Here is a 19,700-nt window from a genome sequence, read left to right as displayed (position 1 = left end):
GTTTTTGATATCAGAGTAAGGAACACGGTCGTCAACCAGAATACTTGCAGTTCTGGCAGCCGAATCGGCTGCCTCATTGCCTACAATGCCTACATGACCAGGGATCCAACAAAAGAGGACTTTAAAATTGTTTTGCATAAGATTTTTTAACACATGATAGGACTGAATGGCTATAGGGTGGCTATTATTATTGCAGTGAGTGATGGCTTCCACTGAACTCTTTGAGTCAGTGTATATCACCCACTTTTTGTAGTTGGATTGGGCTATTGACTGAAGAGATATAAATATGGCTTTTATTTCTGAAGTAAATACAGAGCAAGATGGGTTTAATTTTTCTGCCATAACGTGACCATCAACTATTGTAGAAAAGCCGACGTGATCGTTTGCTTTTGATCCATCGGTAAAAATATCTTTATATTCCGAATATTTGCATTTTGTATCATAAAATATTTGCTGGTAAGCTGTATTTGGTGTAGTCTCTTTAGGGAATTTAGCGAGGTCATTGATAGTAGATGTATTTACTTCACACCATGGTTCAATTGGTTTTAATGTGTTGAAGGTTTTGAAATCTAATAGCTGCAGGTCTGACAGCATCCGACGCATTCGGATCCCAAATGTTGGGATCATCGAAGGACGGTGTAGAAATAACAGAACATTTGATGGATTAAAAATATGAAGGTGTAGTGGGTGATTAGTGTAAGGTTTTGTTTTGAAGTAAAAATTTAAAGAAAGTTTGAGACGTCTATTGTTAAGAGACTGTTCATGTGCTAGAATATGAAGACTGTTGATAGGTGAGGTTCGGAAGGCTCCTGTGCAAATGCGCAGTGCCTGATTATGTATTGGATCCAAGGCTTTCAGATAGCTCTTCGCTGCAGAGCCATAAATTTGACATCCATAATCAAGTTTTGAGCGTATAAGAGCCCTGTAAATTCTCAACAGAGACTCTGTATCAGCACCCCAAGAAGTGTTTGCTAAGACTTTAAGGATATTTAATTTCAATAAACATTTTTTTCTCAGCTCTTGTATGTGCGGTACAAATTTAAGTTTTTTATCAAGTGTGAGACCCAGGAGTTTTCCTTGATCCTTTACAGCTATTGGTTGATTATTTAGGAGAAGATTTGGATCAGGATGACGACCTCTTTTTCGGCAGAAATGGATGCAGAATGTCTTTTGAGCAGAGAAAGTGAAGCCATTTTCCTCCGCCCATTGTGATACTTTATTGATGGCTATTTGAAGTTGTCTTTCAATGATACTCATGCTCGATGAAGAAAAAGAATTTTGAAAATCATCAACGAACATGGTACCTTTTACAGAAGGAGGCAGTTGATCAATTAAGCTATTGATTGCGATTATGAAAAGAGTTACGCTTAGCACACTTCCCTGGGGAACTCCTTCTTCTTGGATGAAGGTATCTGACAAAACAGACTTGACACGTACGCGAAAAGTTCGATCTCATAGAAAATTAGAAAGAAAGATTAGTAGGTTACCTCGCAACCCATACTCGTGCAGGGTTTTGAGGATCCCATGCCTCCAGATACGGTCATATGCCTTTTCAATGTCAAAAAATACGCTCACAAGATGTTTTCGTTTAAGAAATGCTTTCCTTATTGATGTCTCAAGAAGCAGCAGGTTGTCGACTGTGCATCTGCCGCGCCTGAATCCACTTTGATGGGAAGATAGCAGATGGTCTGACTCAAGAATGTACATGAGTCTCGCGTTGACCATCCGCTCCATTAGTTTACATAGGCAGCTTGTTAGAGCTATAGGTCTATAGCTCTCGGGTTTATCAGTTTGTTTATTTGGTTTAAGGATAGGAATTACTATTGCTTGGCTCCAAAATTTTGGAAATCTGTGTTCAGAATAAATTCTATTGAAAAGTTGAACAGTAATTATTTGCGCTGGAGACTTCAGCCAAGTGAGTCGCCAGGCAGTCAGCTACCTCTTTGTGATCAGATAAAAGTTGACCATTTTTCTCCAGAATTGGAGCACAAGATATGCTATAGTTTCCAGCGATTTTTTTTATTTTACCCCATACAGTCTTGGACGGGGTGGACGTCGTGATTGTGCTGACATAGGCCTGCCACGAGTCCCGCTGGCTTTTCCGTCGAATCCTACGAGCTTCAGCACGAGCTCGTTTAAGTGTCACAAGATTTTGTGTGGTCGGGTATCGACGAAATGTGTTCCATGCTTTTTTTTGTTTCTTCTGAGCTTCTTGGCAAGCAGAGTTCCACCATGGCTTAGGATATTTGATCCTGCCTTTAGAGGTTCTTGGTATAGCAGCGTTCGCTGCGTTTAAGATGATGTCGGTTACTCGCTTTACCGCTACATCAATATCAATGTCAGTCACGTCTTCCGATGTTATTTCTGCCAAATGGGTAAATGCTGCCCAATCAGCTCGATCAATGCGAAGACGGCCTTGCTGATGCTGCTGATAGCTGCAGCGTCCAGTATATGTTATTTTGATTGGAAAGTGGCCACTAGTGTAGAGACCACCCTGCACCTGGAAATCCCAAAGTGGCAGAAAGGAAGGTGAGGATATTGCAAGATCGATGGCATGGTAGGTTTGCGTAGGAAGGTGGAAATAGGTATTTTCACCGTCGTTAAGAACACATAGATCGTTGTCTTCAATAAAGTTTTCAATAATTAGACCTCTGCTGTTAGAGTCTGAGCTCCCCCAGAGAGGATTATGGCCATTAAAATCCCCCAAGATGACAAATGGGGGAGGAAGTTGATCAACCAATGTCTGCAACTCCACGCTTCTCAAGTCGTAAGAAGGTGGAATATATATAGAGCAAACTGTGAACAGCGAGTGAAGGTGAACGCGCGCAGCTACTGCTTGCAGGGATGTGTTGGTATTGAGCTGGCTAGATGCATAATCATTGTTGATTAGCAATGCCACTCCTCCACAACGACGGTCACCTGACAAGCAGTCCTTGCGGTATATGTCAAAACCTTTCAACCTCGGTCTATCAACAGGGGACAGAAATGTTTCTTGCAAACAGAATATGGCCGGTTGGTGATATTCGACAAGATCTTTGATGTCTGTGACATTATGCGAGTAACTCTGACAGTTCCAAGAGAGAATATTCAGGGCCATGAAGAAGAAAGAGAAAGAAAAACGGCCGAAGAGAGAGAAGCACATCAAGAGGCAGGAAGATCCTCCACCCAACCTTCATCATCGGTTGGGGGAGTTTCCTCAAACTCAATGTCCTCGACTTCTTCGTCAGAGGGAAGAGGAGGAGGAGGAGATTTTGTTAGTTTAACCTTCTTGCTGGTAAGCAAGAAGTCCTCCTTTTTAAAATTGTAATGTTTTGGGGGTCTCTGTTTAGAGGGTACCCCAAGTTTTGCGCGTACGAGAATTTTCTTTTTTTCGACTGTTTTCTTAGACGATTCAACAGCAGTGTTATTTATATTTGCATTGGTGGATTTTTTGGTTTGTGTTTTACTTACATTGGTTTTACTGCTAGAGGAAGAGGTTTGTTTATTTGTCTGTGTTGTGGAGTTTAGCGAAGTGTTATTATTAACAGTTTGTATTTCTGTCTGAGTACTTGCTGATTTTAAGATCTTTTTTACTGCTGCAGAGTAGGAAATTCCTACTGTGGGTGTGCGAGAGTCGACTAATTTTCTTGCTTCTGGATAAGAAACTTTTTGGGTTGTTTTAATAACCTGGATTTCTTTTTCTGATAGCGATTTTGAGCAAGATCTGGAATATGAAGGGTGATCCCCTTTACAGTTAACGCATTTGTATGTTTTAGAGCAGTTATTGCTATCGTGACCGGGCTCTGCACACCTGGCACAGGTTTCAGTACCACGGCACGAAAGCTTTGAATGTCCAAATCGCTGGCATTTGAAACACCGGAGCGGATTTGGAATATAGGGGCGAACTGGACAAGAAAGATAGCCGGCTTTAATACGTTGCGGGAGGATGGGTGTACTAAATGTTAAAATAATGTGTTTTGTGTTTACCATCTCGCCGTTACGTTTGATGGAGACCCTCTTAACTCCACTCACGTGTTGGTCTTGCATTTCCTGTAATATTTCACTTTCTGAGGTATAGAGAAGATCAGGTTCAAAAATTATGCCACGTGAAAAATTTAGTGTTGAATGTTCTGAGACAGTGACTAGGTATGATCCAATTTGTTTTATTGACATTATTTTTGAAACTTGTTGGGTATCTTTAATTTCGACTAAAAGTTCGCCATTTCGTAATTTTTTAACAGTTTGAAATTCACCTATCTGATGACTTAAGGCTTTATTGATGACAAAGGGAGATACTTTTGTAAAATTTAAATTTCGGTCGCTTCGTTTTATGATTTGAAGAGAATTTTGCTAAGCTCGAATATACAGTCTGACGCTCCCCACAAGGGGGAGAGGTGTTCTTTGAGTTTATATCCATAAATTAACCAGAGAACTAGGGGAAAAAGTGGGGTCTAGCCCCTGTGTAGCCCCCCTACACAGAGGTAAGGCTGCGTACGACAGAGTTCGCCTGCTATCCCTGAAGTCTACCGTTTGAGGTACCGACTACCCCCGGTACCACGCAGCCATCGGCACGGTTGACACGCCTTGGCTTAGGGGTTTTCGTCCGAATTTGGTAAGTGTGATGAGGGAAGGAAGGAAACAAAAGTCCCTTCCCGCCGATATTCTGTTTGAGCAACTGGGGGTTCACTACTCCTCCCAAGAGCTCGCCCCGAACTCACCACACCGCAAGCCCCCCCCCCCCACCACGACAAGGTAAACGGACACGGGGGGGCGGGCGATGGTCATCTCTTATCAATTAGTCAGAAAAGGGGTTTTAATCGTTGGACTTTGTGACACACTTAATATCGCATGACTCCGTGTCGATCTTTGCATTGACAATTTTGCACACGTCCTGCTGCTGCTAATCGGTGATGTCACACAAATCGAAGAATTTTATTGGCAGACTATGATATCTGTTTTTTTTTTTTTTTTTTATTATTACTTTAAAGTTTTCGTGCACTTTAATTGGACATTTAGAAGTGACGTCACGGCGTTAACTTGACCGAATTTAGTTGGTTGGTTGGTTGGTTTGATTTTTATGGCGCAAGAGCCCTTGAGGGCTATACTGCGCCAAACGATATTTTATTATAAGCTATTTATTTTTCATAAAAGAATAAGGTAAATAAAAGCATATTTTGAAGAAGAAAGCATAAAACTTCAAGTGCTAGTGTTAAAAAGTGTAACCGATAAAAACATTTAAACGATTTGAAGATAAATACAAAAAGGGCAAAACATATCTTGAAAAACAAAGGAAGGACGAAATCACATAATGTCGAGACAAACACTAAATTAAAAAGGAGAATCCAATCTCCTGGAGGAAGGAGTACAAATTGCGATGGGGCGGCTCCCCCAGCAACTCCTTCAAAGATGGGTTAAAATTATTAAAATATTTATAACGAATTAGATTAAAATTTGGGCAGTTGCATAAAATGTGCAACACTGTCTGATTTACATCACATGTAATGCATGTTGGAGCTGGTTCATGACATAAGAGATATTTATGAGTAAATCTGGTATGTCCAATGCGAAGTCGAGTTATTAAGACTTGTTCTTTCCTGGTGATATTTAATGATTTGAAACCTCTAGTGGAGGGCTGGATCGAATGCAATTTATTTTGGATTTGTGAATTCCACGTCCCCTGCCAATACGTGTTGAGGCTTACACCGATGGCGTTTTTGATATCATCGAAAGGGACACTATTATCGACCAGGATACTTGCAGCTCTGGCAGCTGAGTCGGCTGCCTCATTGCCTGCAATGCCCACATGACCAGGAATCCAACAAAAGAGAACACAAAAATTATTTTGCATAAGGTTTTTGTATAAAAGATATGACTGGATGACTATAGGATGACTGTTATTATTGCAATGAGTGATGGCTTCCACTGAACTCTTTGAGTCAGTGAATATCACCCACTTTCTATGAACAGATTGGGCTATTGATTCTAGAGATGAAAATATAGCTTTTATTTCTGCAGTAAATACCGAGCAAGATGTGTTTAATTTTTCTGCCGTAACTTGATCATTAATTATTGTGGAAGAGCCGACGTGTTCGTTTGCTTTTGATCCGTCAGTGAAAATGTGTTTATAACCAGAATACTTGCTTTTGATCTCATAAAAGACTTGTTGATAAACTGTATTAGGGGTAGTTTGTTTTGGGAATTTTGAGAAATCATTGATTATAGAAGGTATGACTTCGCACCATGGTTCAATTAGTTTTATTGTGTTAACGGTTTTGAAATCCGATAGCTGCAGGTCTGAGAGTACCCGACGCATTCGGATCCCAAATGTTGGGGTCATCGAGGGCCGGTGTAGAAATAAAGCAACATTAGATGGATCAAAAATGTGGAGATGTAGTGGGTGATTGGTGTAGGGTTTTGTTTTGAAGTAAAAATTTAAAGAAAGTTTGAGGCGTCTATTGTTTAGAGATTGTTCGTGTGCAAGGATATGAAGACTGTTGATAGGCGAAGTTCGAAATGCTCCTGTGCAGATGCGCAGTGCCTGATTATGTATTGGATCCAGACTTTTCAGATAGGTTTTTGCAGCGGAGCCATAAATTTGACATCCATAATCAAGTTTTGAGCGTATCAGAGCCCTGTATATTCTTAACAGAGACTCTGTATCAGCACCCCAAGAAGTATTCGCTAAGACTTTAAGGATATTTAATTTTAATGAACATTTCTTTTTTAACTCTTGTATATGCGGTATAAATTTTAGTTTATTATCAAGGGTGAGACCAAGGAATTTTCCTTGATCTTTTACAGCTATTGGTTGATTATTGAGGAGAAGATTCGGATCAGGGTGAAGCCCTCTTTTACGGCAGAAGTGGATACAGAATGTTTTTTGAGCAGAGAAAGTGAACCCATTTTCTTCTGCCCATTGGGTTACTTTATTGATTGCAATTTGAAGTTGTCTTTCAATGATACTCATGCTCGTTGATGAGAAAGAAATTTGAAAATCATCCACGAACATGGTACCTTTTACAGCGGGGGGCAATTGGTCAATTAAGCTATTGATTGCTATAATGAATAGAGTTACGCTTAGTACACTTCCCTGGGGTACTCCTTCTTCTTGATTGAAGGTATCCGACAGAACAGACTTGACGCGTACACGAAAAGAACGATGTTTCAGAAAATTGGAGAGAAAGATGGGTAAATTACCTCGCAACCCATACTCATGAAGGGTTTTGAGGATCCCATACCTCCAGGTACGGTCGTATGCTTTTTCAATATCGAAAAATACGCTCACAAGATGTTTTCGTTTAAGAAATGCTTCTCTTACTGATGTTTCGAGAAGCATTAGATTGTCTATTGTGCATCTGCCACGCCTAAACCCACTTTGATATGAGGATATGAGATGGTGTGACTCCAGAATGTGCATCAGTCTGGCGTTTACCATCCGTTCCATGACTTTACATAGGCAACTAGTGAGAGCTATAGGTCTATAGCTCTCAGGTTTATCAGATTGTTTGTTTGGTTTAAGGATAGGGATAACTATTGCTTGACTCCAGGATTTTGGGAATCTATGTTCAGAATAAATTCTGTTAAAAAGCTGCAGAATATTTTCTAATGAAGACCTGCTTAGATTTTTTAACATGCTATTGTGAATTTGATCTGGACCAGGTGATGAGTTTCTTGATTTTTGTAAGGCAGTATTTAGTTCATGAAGGGTGAATTTTGTGTTGTATTGAATAAAAATGTCTGAATTAAAATCTAGAACTTTTTGTTCTTTGCGTGATTTGATGGTTAAAAATTTTGAGCAATAGTTATTTGCACTGGAGACTTCTGCCAGATAAGTCCCCATGCAGTCAGCCACCTCTTTGTAATCGGATAAAATACGACCATTATTCTCCAGAATGGGTGCACAAGATGTATTGTAGTTGCCAACGATTTTTTTTATTTTACCCCATACGGTCTTTGATGGGGTGGACGTCGTGATTGTGCTGACATAGGTCTGCCACGAGTCCCGCTGGCTCTTCCGTCGAATCCTTCGAGCTTCAGCACGAGCTCGTTTAAGTGCCACGAGATTTTGTGTGGTTGGATAACGACGAAACGTGCTCCATGCCTTTTTTTGTTTCTTATGAGCCTCCTGACAATCAAGGTTCCACCAAGGCTTAGGAAACTTGATCCTGCCTTTAGTGGTTTTTGGTATAGCAGCGTTAGCTGCGTTTAAGATGATGTCGGTTACTCGCTTTACCGCTACATCGATATCAATATCAGTCACGTCTTCTGATTTAATTTCTGCCAACTGGGTAAATGCTGTCCAATCAGCTCGATCAATGCGAAGTCGAGCTTGCTGATGCTGCAGGTAGCTGCAGCGTCCAGTATAAGTTATTTTGATTGGAAAGTGGCCACTGGTGTAGAGACCACCCTGCACCTGGAAATCCCAAAGTGGCAGAAAGGAAGGTGAGGATATTGCAAGATCGATGGCATGGTAGGTTTGCGTAGGAAGGTGGAAATAGGTGTTTTCACCGTCGTTAAGAACACATAGATCATTGTCTTCAATCAAGTTTTCAATAATTAAACCTCTGCTGTTGGAGGATGGGCTTCCCCAGAGAGGATTATGGCCATTAAAATCCCCCAAGAGGACAAATGGGGGAGGAAGTTGATCTACAAGTGTTTGCAATTCCACGCCTCTCAAATCGTAAGAAGGTGGAATATATACAGAACAGATTGTAGACAGCGAGTGAAGGTGAACTCGCGCAGCTACTGCTTGCAGGGATGTGTTGATACTGGGCTGGCTGGATGCATAATCATTAGCGATTAGCAATGCCACTCCTCCACAACGACGGTCACCTGACAAGCAGTCCTTGCGGTATATGTCAAAACCTTTCAACCTCGGTCTATCAGCAGGGGACAGAAATGTTTCTTGCAGACAAAATATGGCCGGTTGGTGATATTCGACAAGATCTTTGATGTCTGTGACATTATGAGAGTAACTCTGACAATTCCAAGAGAGAATGCTCAGGGCCATGGAGAAAAAAGGAAGGAGAAACGGCCGGAAGGAGAGGGAGCAGCTCATGAGGGAGGATGGTCCGTCCACCCTTCATCGTCGGATGGCGGAAGATCTTCAAAGTCAACATCCTCGTCCTCCTCCTGGGGAGGAGGTTGTTGGAGTGCTTCTATTTGTGATTTTGTCAATTTTACTTTCTTGCTAGAAAGCAAAAAGTCCTCCTTTCTAAAGTTATAAAATTTTGGGGGCCTCTGTTTAGAGGCTACCCCGATTTTTGTGCGCATTTGTAAAAGTTTCTTTTTTTCAATTAGTTTTTTCGAGTTCTGACTGGATGGTTTGTTTTGATTAACAATAACAGATACATTATCTGTTTTTTTTATTTGTTGTTGATTTTGATTAGTTTTCTGAAAAGAAGATTTGGGGCTATTATTTTGTTTATTTGATTTGGTTGTGTTTACAGTTATAGCATTAGGTGAGTTCGGTATTTTATTGCTGGTTACTTTGTTTACTGGAGGTTCAGTTTGTGTGCTTATGGAGTTGAATACTTTTTTTACAGCAGCAGAATATGAAAGTCCAGTTGTAGGTGTACGAGATTGGACAATTTTTCTCGCGTCTGGATATGATATTTTTTGAATGGTTTTGATGACCTGTATTTCCTTTTCGGTTAGCCATTTAGGGCACTTTCTAGAGTATGAGGGGTGGTCTCCTTTGCAGTTGACGCATTTAAATTCCTTTGAGCATTCTTTGCTGTCGTGGCCGGGCTCAGCACATCTGGCACAGGTTCCTGTACCACGGCATGACAGCTTGGAATGTCCAAAACGCTGGCAATTAAAACATCGTAGTGGATTTGGGATGTAAGGTCTCACTGGACAAGAGAGATAACCAGCTTTGACACGTGAAGGGAGGATAGGCGTACTAAATGTCAGAATGATGTGCTTCGTATTCTGCATTTCGCCGTTGCGTTTGATAGTTATCCTCTTCACTCCACTTACATGTTGATCTTGCATTTCCTCTAGAATTTCCTTCTCTGATGTAAATAGAAGGTCTGGCTCCGAAATGATTCCCCGAGAAAAATTTAATGTTGAGTGTGCTGAAACTGTACAAAGGTATGGGCCTAGTTGTTTGATTGCAAGAATAGGTTGAACTTGTTTAGGATGTTTTATTTCGACTAATAATTCACCTGTACGTAATTTTTTAACCGATTGGAACTCACCGATGAGATTTATTAAAGCTTTGTTAATTAAGAATGGGGAGACAGCAGTGAATGTTAGGTTTTCATTTCTTTTGATTATAAAAAATTTAGCAGAGCTGAACGAGTCTTTCTGACGCTCCCCACAAGGGGGAGAAGTGTTCTTTGAGTTTTCATCCATGAACGAACCAGAGAACTAGGGGGAAAAGATGGGGTCTAGCCCCTGTGTAGCCCCCCACACAGAGGTAAGGCTGCGTACGACAGGGTTCGCCTGCTATCCCTGAAGTCTCCCGTTTGAGGCACCGACTACCCCCGGTACCACGCAGCCATCGGCACGGTTGACACGCCTTGGCTTAGGGGTTTTCGTCCGCATTTGGTAAGTGTGATGAGGGAAGGAAGGGAGAAAAATCCCCTCCCGCCGATATTCTGTTTGAGCAACTGGGGGTTCACGACTCCTCCCAAGAGCTCGCCCCGAACTCACCACACCGCAAGCCCCCCCACCACGACAAGGTAAACGGACACGGGGGGGCCCGAATTTAACTTAATTTCAAATCACTTCTGATTCAGATCTATCGCTGACCAGTCATTTCTTACTTAGCTCTCCTTAGCATCACTCTTTTTGCGTATTTTTTGACTTTTAGTCAGTGCATTCACTAATTTTTAGTTAATCAGACTTTAAAAGTTTTCAAACTTTAATTTCGACAATGAATTCATCAACATCCAGCAATGTAAGTACACTTTCAATTTCTTTATTTATCTTTAAATTTAACTTTAATTTTTATTCTTAATTTTATCTCAATTAGTTTTTCTGTAGAAAATTACTTAATTTCAATTCTTAATTTTTAATCTGAATTAGTATTTTATTTTAAATTCTTAATTTAACTTCAGATTTAATGTTATTTATGATTTAAAAAGGCTTCTTTTCTTTCTCAGTTCTTTGACTTCGGTATTAATGATGACGAATAAGACCAACAGATGCGTACCATTCCCGATGACCAATTGAGACCTGCGGTTATGATGCCATCAGCACCACCAGGTTTTGCACAAATCAATGTATGCATTATTTCATTCTTTTTTTAAAAATTGTATTCTGTAATATATATATATATATATATATATATATATATATATATATATATATATATATATATTCATTGTTATTTTTTTTAATAGGCTACGAAGTCAAGTATGGATTCAGCCACTCATGAGATGATTCCTCCTCAAGACCAACCAATTTTAAATGTATGTAGTATTTCGTTAATCTTTAAATCGTAAAGTTTTATTCTGTGATAAATCTTCATTGTTATTTTTTTTCTAATAGGATGTCAGACTGATTATGAATTCACACAATCCTGCAGCACTTGAATCGACGACGTCCCGAGTGTGTCATGTTACCGATCAACCTGTTGTCTGTGGCAAACATGTGAGTACTTGATTTTTGTTCAATGTAGTAACTTTTTCCTTCAAAAAATCAATCATGTTTAAACTTAATTTTATAATTCAAAATTATTATACCATTGCTTTCGCAATTGAAAAAAAGTTTCTCTCTTTTTTTCCAAATTTATATTGTGTTAGTTAAATCTTACGATGATTACTGCTTTGTCTGTATTATGCTTTGTATTAATTACGCTATGCATAAATTTACTTTGACTTTTCAAGTCTTGCATTAATTACACTTTGTGTTAATTACACATATAACAACTACCGCGAATTTTTATGAATCAGTTGCATTCGTTGTGTTAATGACTGCTTTGTGTTAATCCCAGCATGTCTTAATTATTTGTCTTTTCAAGTCTTGCATTAATTATACTTTGTGTTAATTACACTCAACAAGTGCTGTAATTTTTTATTAATCATTTGTATTAATTATGCAGTATGCTAATTACATATTATATTTTAAGCGTTTTCGGAAAAAAAAATGAGAGAGTGAGAATGCTTGTAATTTTTTTGGAATGTATTCATGTGTTTTCATATTTGGGGAAAAAATCTGTTTATGTCATACAATTTCTATAAGTTTACATTTTTTCATACAAGTTTGAAAAAGAAAAAATTTTATGGTTCTTTGAGGAAAAATTTATTTTGTAAGAGAAAAATTATTTGCGAGGAAAATTGTCTATGTTTTTCGTGAGAGATAGAAATTATATTTGAGAATAATTTATTATTGAAAAAATTATTTGTTTGTATGGAAATTTCTGGTGTGAGATGGACATTTATTTTGCTTGATTTTTCAAGCTTTGTCAATTTTGTGTTTAATTTAGATTCTTTTTTTTTTTTTTTTTGGAGAGGTATAAACACTTTCAATCGATGAGGGAACGAAAATTCACTTTGTCTTTTCTTTTTTGAAATTTAAGATTTTGTTATTATATATTGCATGAGAAAAAACATTATTTTGTTTCTTTTTTGACTTGAAAAATTAAATGGAGGAAAAAAAATCTTGACTGTATGATTTTTAAAGATAAGACATTGGTCACATGTCGTCTTTCCGGTGAAGTGGTGTACGAGCGAGGGGCGGAAAAAGCGAAAATTTTCTCCCTTTGTTCAATGAGGCGTGAACACGCATTGTTTGTTCGGCGAATCTTTTGAGAGGGAGAGGGCCAATGAATCATGAAATGTAATCTTTTCAGGAAAGAGAAAATGAAATGTGATTTGAAGTAGGCTTTATTGTCAGACAAAGTTAGATTTTTTAAAATTTAATTCCTAGTTAAATTGAAATATATTTTTGTTGATGATTTTTTTTTTTAAATTTGATTCAGGATTTCGAAAGGGTAGAAATTGTATTTTTTAAAGTTTGTTTTTGAATTGTGCTAATTTTCAATCTTTGAAAAGGTATTTTGCTAAGATTTTTAAATTTGTCAATATTGTGTTTATGTTCTTTTTAGTGGGGTATACGCTTGAGACTTACTGTTGAAAATGTATCATGTTTTTGCTAGGATTTTTCAGATGTGGTAAGTGATTTATTGTTTTGAATGAGATAACTGTGTAGACTGGTATAAATAGGAAAACTGTTAGTTTTGGATTTCCGTCGGGAAGAAAATAGTTGCTTTGAGGTGTAGTTCGTTATGCTGATATAGTTTGGTGGAACCTAGGGGCCGTTTTAATTAATTGTAGAAAAAATAGTAGGTGTTGTGTAGAACATCACTTAAGTGAATGTTTTGCAGAAAATTTTTTGGCATTAAGCTTTATCTTAATAGATATTTGGGCTTTATCTTGATAGATATTTGACATCCATTTTTCTGAAAGAATTTTTTTTGATGGGTTTGTATGAATTGTCAAAAAAACCTTCAGCAGAAAAGATGCAACAAGGCATATGAAGACGCATTCAAGTGCAAAACCTTTTGTTTGTGAGGAATGCGGAAAAGAATTTTTACGAAAATAAAACTTAAGCATTCATATGATGACGCACACTCCCGCTCCTGTTCAGGCTACTATAAAATGTAAAGATTGTGACATGCAATTCACACGACTTGACAATCTAAGGAGGCATGAGCGTGCTGCGCATGGTGACCCCATTTATAAATGTATCCATTGTGAGCAAGCGTTCCACCAAAAGTCAAATTTATTGCAACATAACAGAGTGTCACATATAGGGGAATGCAAGTGAAACGCCTTCCGCAGTTGCGATTTGCGGTTTACGAGTGGGTTACGAGTGAGCTGCGAGCGAGCTGCGGTCTGTTTCGATGCAAGTGTAACATTTCCGCAACTCACAAGTTCTCTGTCTTTCTCGGCAACTGCAACCGATAAGAAACAACTCTCAGCCAATGAGAGCGAAATGACTGTAACCTCAACTGAGTAAACAGTTTTGTTTACCGGCTTACCGCGTGTTCCTGCTTCTTTTCGAAGATCGAAGTGTACGAAAAATGAATTGCTCGCAAAATTATTCTGCGGCAGAGCTTGATGCTCTGATTTCTGCATTAGAAAAGAAAAGATTTCTGGTGTCAGGGGAACTTGGGCCTCTTTGTGAAACTATTCAAGCCCAGAAGAATGCCTGGGATGAAGTGGCCGAGGTCGTATCATCCCGTGCTATGGGGGTAACACGCACTGGTTACCAAATAAAAAATAAGTGGTGCGATTTAAAATATCGCATTAGATGTTAAGCTGTCCGTATGAAGGAGGAACGAGAGAAGACCGGTGGAGGTCGTGGCCAGACAGTTAAACTGACTTTGCAAGAGGAGAGGGTGTTGGGGCTTTTAGGGGAAGCCTACATCAGTGGCATCGTCGGAGAAGAATTAGACACCTCATACGTAAGTACTCTATAAATTCTACATGCATGCTGTTCCGAAAATTAAATTTTTGTCTTTAAAATCCCTTGCTAAGTTCCTTATTTATTATTTTCTCAATATTTGATTGGTAACAATCAGGGGCATGCACAGAAATTTTGGGGCCCGTCACAAATGACTTTTCTGGGCCTCCTCCCATCCCCCTCTTATATTTCACCACTAGTAGGCTTCAAGCCATGGGCCCGGGCCAACCGGTGTCCAGGATTTTTCGATAATAGTGTCATTTCAATTATCCCCAAATTTTCTTCCACAAATCTTTCATGGATGAGGGCGGAAATGATAGGGCCTAGATTTAGGTGGCAGAAAACTTTGCCTCGGGTAAAAAAAAAAAGAAGCCATGTAGTGCCTTTATCGAAAACTTGGTGTCCCTTCTACCCCCCCCCCCTTTGTACATTTACTTATTAGCTAAGGTTTTGTTTTTTTCTTATTGATCTCTTTCATTAGTAATTTCACCTGACAATGTTTTTTTTTTCACATTCTGAATGTGACACAAGAATCAGATGTATTTTTCTTTGATTTGAAAATGTTTTTTAAACTGATTTTATATTTAAAAAATGCTTATAAAGTCCGCTCTTAGATTTTCTCCTTGACCTTCAAGCTTGTTAATAGCTTCGATGTGTCGACTAAACTGACATGTGACTTGCCTTTGCCATAAAATGTGTTGAATTTAAATTACGTCACTATGATTCTGAGCCCCTTGCTCAATAAACATTTCATCAGTCCTCATGGACCCAATGTTAAAAATGAATCAATTATTTCAGAAAGAGCAAAGTGCTATGGGAATCCATTGGACTTGCGCCTGTTCTGTAAAAATCAATTCAAATCTTAGTGTCATGATGTCGCCTAGTATAAGCTCCTGCGCGTCGAAATGAAAAACTAAGGCACAATTGAATAAAATACATTAATGGTAACCCAAAGTTTAAGAAACATGTTGACAACATTGATTGTATTTTAAAAGCAGTTTTACAAATTAACTTGTCAAATCTATCACAAGTGCTAGTTCTGGATCGAAATAAATTTATAAATCTAATTTCAATTGATTCAGTAATATATATAGATTTTTTTTTTTTTTTTTTGCTTCATGGATGAAGCAGCATAATACAAGATTTTTTTTAAATTAGGATTTGGAGCCGGAGCAGTCAAATGGCTATTTGGAGACCCTTGCTGGACCCTCAATGACGAATTCTAGTCTAGCTGATGTAGAAACTGAAGTTGATACAGGTAGTATACTTCTTTTCAGAATAGTCTTGCATTTGTAGTTGCTAACTGTAGAAAATTTCATTAGCTTAATTAATGTTATCTGACAAAGTATTAACTGTAAGCCCTAAGACAGAGATTATGAACGTTGTTCGTATTAGCAGTAATTCTTTTTGAGAGTTCAAATTAAGGAAGTTGAAATCAGGGCTGTGGAGTCGAAGTCGGACTGATTTTGGATTAGAGGATTCGGAGTCGGAGTCGTTTAAAAACATGCCGACTCCAACTCTGGGTTCATTTTTTTCTTTAATTTCCACCGACTCTCATTGCATTTTTTAAACAACTGACTACTAACTATTTTTATTACATGTATAGAGGCCTACAAATAAGAAAATCACTGTCATTGTGGCAACCAGCTGGCTCAATTGCTTATTGAATATTCTGTAAGAGCTAGCTACGTCGTCTGCAAAGTTGCTTATTTTTTAACTTTATTATTTAACTGATAGCAACTGTTAGCAAACAGTTTTGATGCTTAAGATTATCTAAGTAAATACTTTCAAAAAAAGCAATAATATATTTTTTACCTCGATATCAGATATAAAATAGTGAAAGGAAGGTATGTATTGCTAGAATAAGTCGAAAAACTTCTGAAGGAGTTAGGTGAAATAAGTGTTAGCACAAAAGCGCAAATCCAAAAGATTCGATAAAATATAAATCTTTTAAATCTAAAAACTTTATCTTAGACATTTTGGTTATCACTAAAATGTACAAAATAAAATCAGTATTAATTTATTGGTTACAGCACTCAATAATTGTAGTTAATCCTAAAAATTTCATATTAAGGTTAATTCTAAAACTGTCAAGAAAATTGAAATTAAAAATTGAGTCAAGAAATGCTGTTTTATAGTTAAAAAAATTTCGTACAAAGCTGTATACCACCGCATTTTGAGTAAAATTGGTTCTAGACATACATGTACCTGACCTCTCCCTGCAATATAGTGCAATATTTTCGTTGAAACTTTTAAGATGAAATTTAAGATTTATTACTGGGGAAATTTTTTAGAATCAAAGTATTTCAAATATTATAAATTCTGAAATTAAGTTGAGGTATCATCCAGGAGAGTGGGAATTAGGAACGGCCCCTCTCAAGAAAAGTTTTTTGACTTAGCAAAAAGTTCGTTTTTCTATTTAGTTACAGCTTTCAAAAATTGAAAGCACAGAATTCGTAAAAACAGTTAAGGGGAGCAAATTATTCCTATTCAATTTTTTAAAAAATGGGATTTTAATAAAGTTCTCACTTTAGAAATAGCAACTATTAGATACTTTGATCTTCAAATTGAATTTCTGATGTTGTATGCATCTTTGGTTTACAATAAAATACAATGCGAAAATTTTGTAAACAGAAATTAATATTTCAATTTCTGTTTAGGAGTTTTTTCCCCTCTCTATGAGAGGGGTATTTGAATAAATAAATAAATGAAGCATCAGTGGGAGTCGGAGTTAGACGTTTCAAAATCCAGGAGTCGGAGTTGGATCATTTTTCTTCCGACTCCACAGCCCTGGTTGAAATGTGCTTATTTCAAGCTTCATGAGCCATATCAGAGTTTGCACTGAGCGTTTGCAACTGTGCCATGTATGATAAATCATAAATGAAGCACAGCAAATTGATCTAGCTAAAGAAGTACCAAACAGAAAACTTTAAAATTTCTTCCTGAACATACATGTTCCCTTCAATCTTGAAAATTGTTGCAAAGTTGATACGCAAGACATTTTTCTTTTCGTTCTTTTTAAAACATAGATAGCGTTTGCATGCATTTCTTCTAAATTTCTTTCAAGAGCACCTTTTGTCATATTTATTAGGATTTTTTTTAGGTTGCAACTTAATTCATTATTCTCCAACCAAATATACAAAGCGATAACTGAAAGAACATAATCTTTTTTGTCTAAAAAATACCTTGTCTGCATAACTATATTTTTGTTGAAATCATTATTCCTCTCTTCTTACAATGTACACATTTTTTTTTCCCTTGCAGTTGAGAGAACATCCGCTGGACCACCTAGACGTATCCTATCAACGCCACAAGGAGTAAAGCGAAAGATAGAAAAACCAGGTATAATAATAAGAGAGAAAAAAAATTCTCTATTTCTGTATCAAGTTATTTTTAACTTACAAATTATATTGGAGAATTTGTTGTATTGGTATTACATGGTACATTACAATTAGTGTGTAGTTAAAACTTTATTACGTTTTTAAGAACGACCACACCAGGGTTGAGTGATTTAAATCAGTTTATTATTTTGAAATTGTTTTAAACCATTATTTTTAAAGATTAAAATTTAAAAGTTCAGAAGAATGAATTTGACGGGCATGAAATTTGGAGTATTTTTTCTAATAAAAACCATTAATTTTTTAAATCTTCATATGGTAATAATAATAAAAGAAAATAAAGAATAAAATTTGCAAATGCATAACTATTTTGAAGACTTCAGTTTGTACTGATTAAAAACATCACATATTTTTCAAAATATCAGATATTTTTAAAAATATGTCTTCAAACCCTACAAATAATCTTTCCAAAAGAAAGAAAAGAATGGTAGTGAAATGAAATAAATAGAAACTGATAAAAAATCTCGACAATCATCCGACACAATCTGTTACAGTGCTGGATCTATTATTTTTCCGAGGTGGGGCCCTGGATCCGGCGCTGCTCATTTTAACAATAACACTTAAATAAAAAGAACTTGCTTAGGATATATGAAAGATGTATCTTTTTAATGAAATGAGGCATAATAATTGGATATTTATCTGTTAGCTGTTAAATTATTTAATCACTCATTTAAAAATAACCTAGTATGGCAATTTTCCACTTCCCTTAATTAAAAATATGCATATCAATAAGACCAGAATTCTAAGGGAAAAAAATGTATGCTTTTCAATCCTTGGTGAATTTTATTAAAGATTTAGAAGTGAAGAAGTATGTTTATTTTATTTTATTTTTTTTTAAATCATGTATTAGTGACGCAACAAATATTTGGCTTACTATTCAGCCTAAACAAAATATTTGAAAAAAAAAGCATTGAAAGTTTTACATCTTTACGTTTGTATTGATCGTGTTCATTAAACATTTCTTAATTTAAACATAAATAGGTTGTATGATTTACAAATTAAAACTGATTTTGTGATTTGATAGATACAGAGAACGCACTTGGAACAAGAGTGCGCTGTTTCATTCCTCCCTGAAATTTTATGAACTGGACCACCTAAGCTATATGTTTTTCATTATGTGTAAAAAGAAATTGTTCAAAATTTGACATCTAAATTAACATTTTCATTTGTTAGTTCCAAATACATACTTTAACTTAACATTTAGATTTCAAAACTTAAAACAGAAAATAAATTTAAATTTAAAAAATATGATTTATATTCAAAAAATCTAATTATTTAAAAAGATGAGGATTTTTATCAACCCTGCACAAGACGAGTTGCAACAAAAAATTGAAAACTATACTTGGTTGCTTTGTTGGAGCTATTTTATGTGAAGTATTTTATTTTGTATTTTATTTAGGATCTTCAACCCAGCGTGTCCAAGAATATCGTAACAAGAAGAGAACACCAATGATAAACTGGGAAGAGGATGAGGACACGCAAGTGTTGACTACTCAGAAGGAAACAAATGAAAACATAAAAAAAATGAACAGAAACTTGGAAACTCTAATCGAGTTAAAAAGAGAAAGCTTAAAAAACCAGCAGAACATTATGAACAACCAGGCTGTCATTGCTAGTCTGCTGGCCAGATCCTTAGGTTTGGATTTGCAAACCTCAGAATCGTAAAAATTGGAATGGTTTCCTGCATTGTATTTATCATTTTCTCCCTTTTTAATTAGAAATTCATATGATAAATAAAATTCTATTTCATTCATATAGTATATTTATTTTTGTCCAAATTTAATTTTACCCGGTTAACTAGTCAGTCAAAAATTGTTTTCTAAAATTCATTTTCCTTATGTGATCTTAGAAAGGCTGTTTGATAGTCGTTTTTCCTTGAAATCTCTATCCTCGGTTCTGGTCATT

At 36.8% G+C, this 19,700-nt stretch overlaps 1 protein-coding gene across 1 annotated transcript; it reads left to right on the top strand.

The window, feature by feature from the left end:
* Positions 1-13,763: 13,763 nt before the first annotated feature.
* Positions 13,764-19,492, top strand: LOC129230079 (uncharacterized). Its single transcript, XM_054864470.1, has 4 exons — positions 13,764-14,398; positions 15,556-15,655; positions 17,662-17,739; positions 19,195-19,492. The coding sequence occupies exons 1-4, from the start codon at positions 14,261-14,263 to the stop codon at positions 19,458-19,460; spliced, it is 582 nt and encodes a 193-aa protein (XP_054720445.1). The 5' UTR covers positions 13,764-14,260; the 3' UTR covers positions 19,461-19,492.
* The last annotated feature ends 208 nt before the right edge of the window (positions 19,493-19,700 follow it).

The sequence above is a fragment of the Uloborus diversus genome, chromosome 9, assembly GCF_026930045.1.
Source record: "Uloborus diversus isolate 005 chromosome 9, Udiv.v.3.1, whole genome shotgun sequence".
NCBI classification, from domain to species: Eukaryota; Metazoa; Arthropoda; class Arachnida; order Araneae; family Uloboridae; genus Uloborus; species Uloborus diversus.
This window is presented reverse-complemented; position numbering and strand designations above follow the sequence as displayed.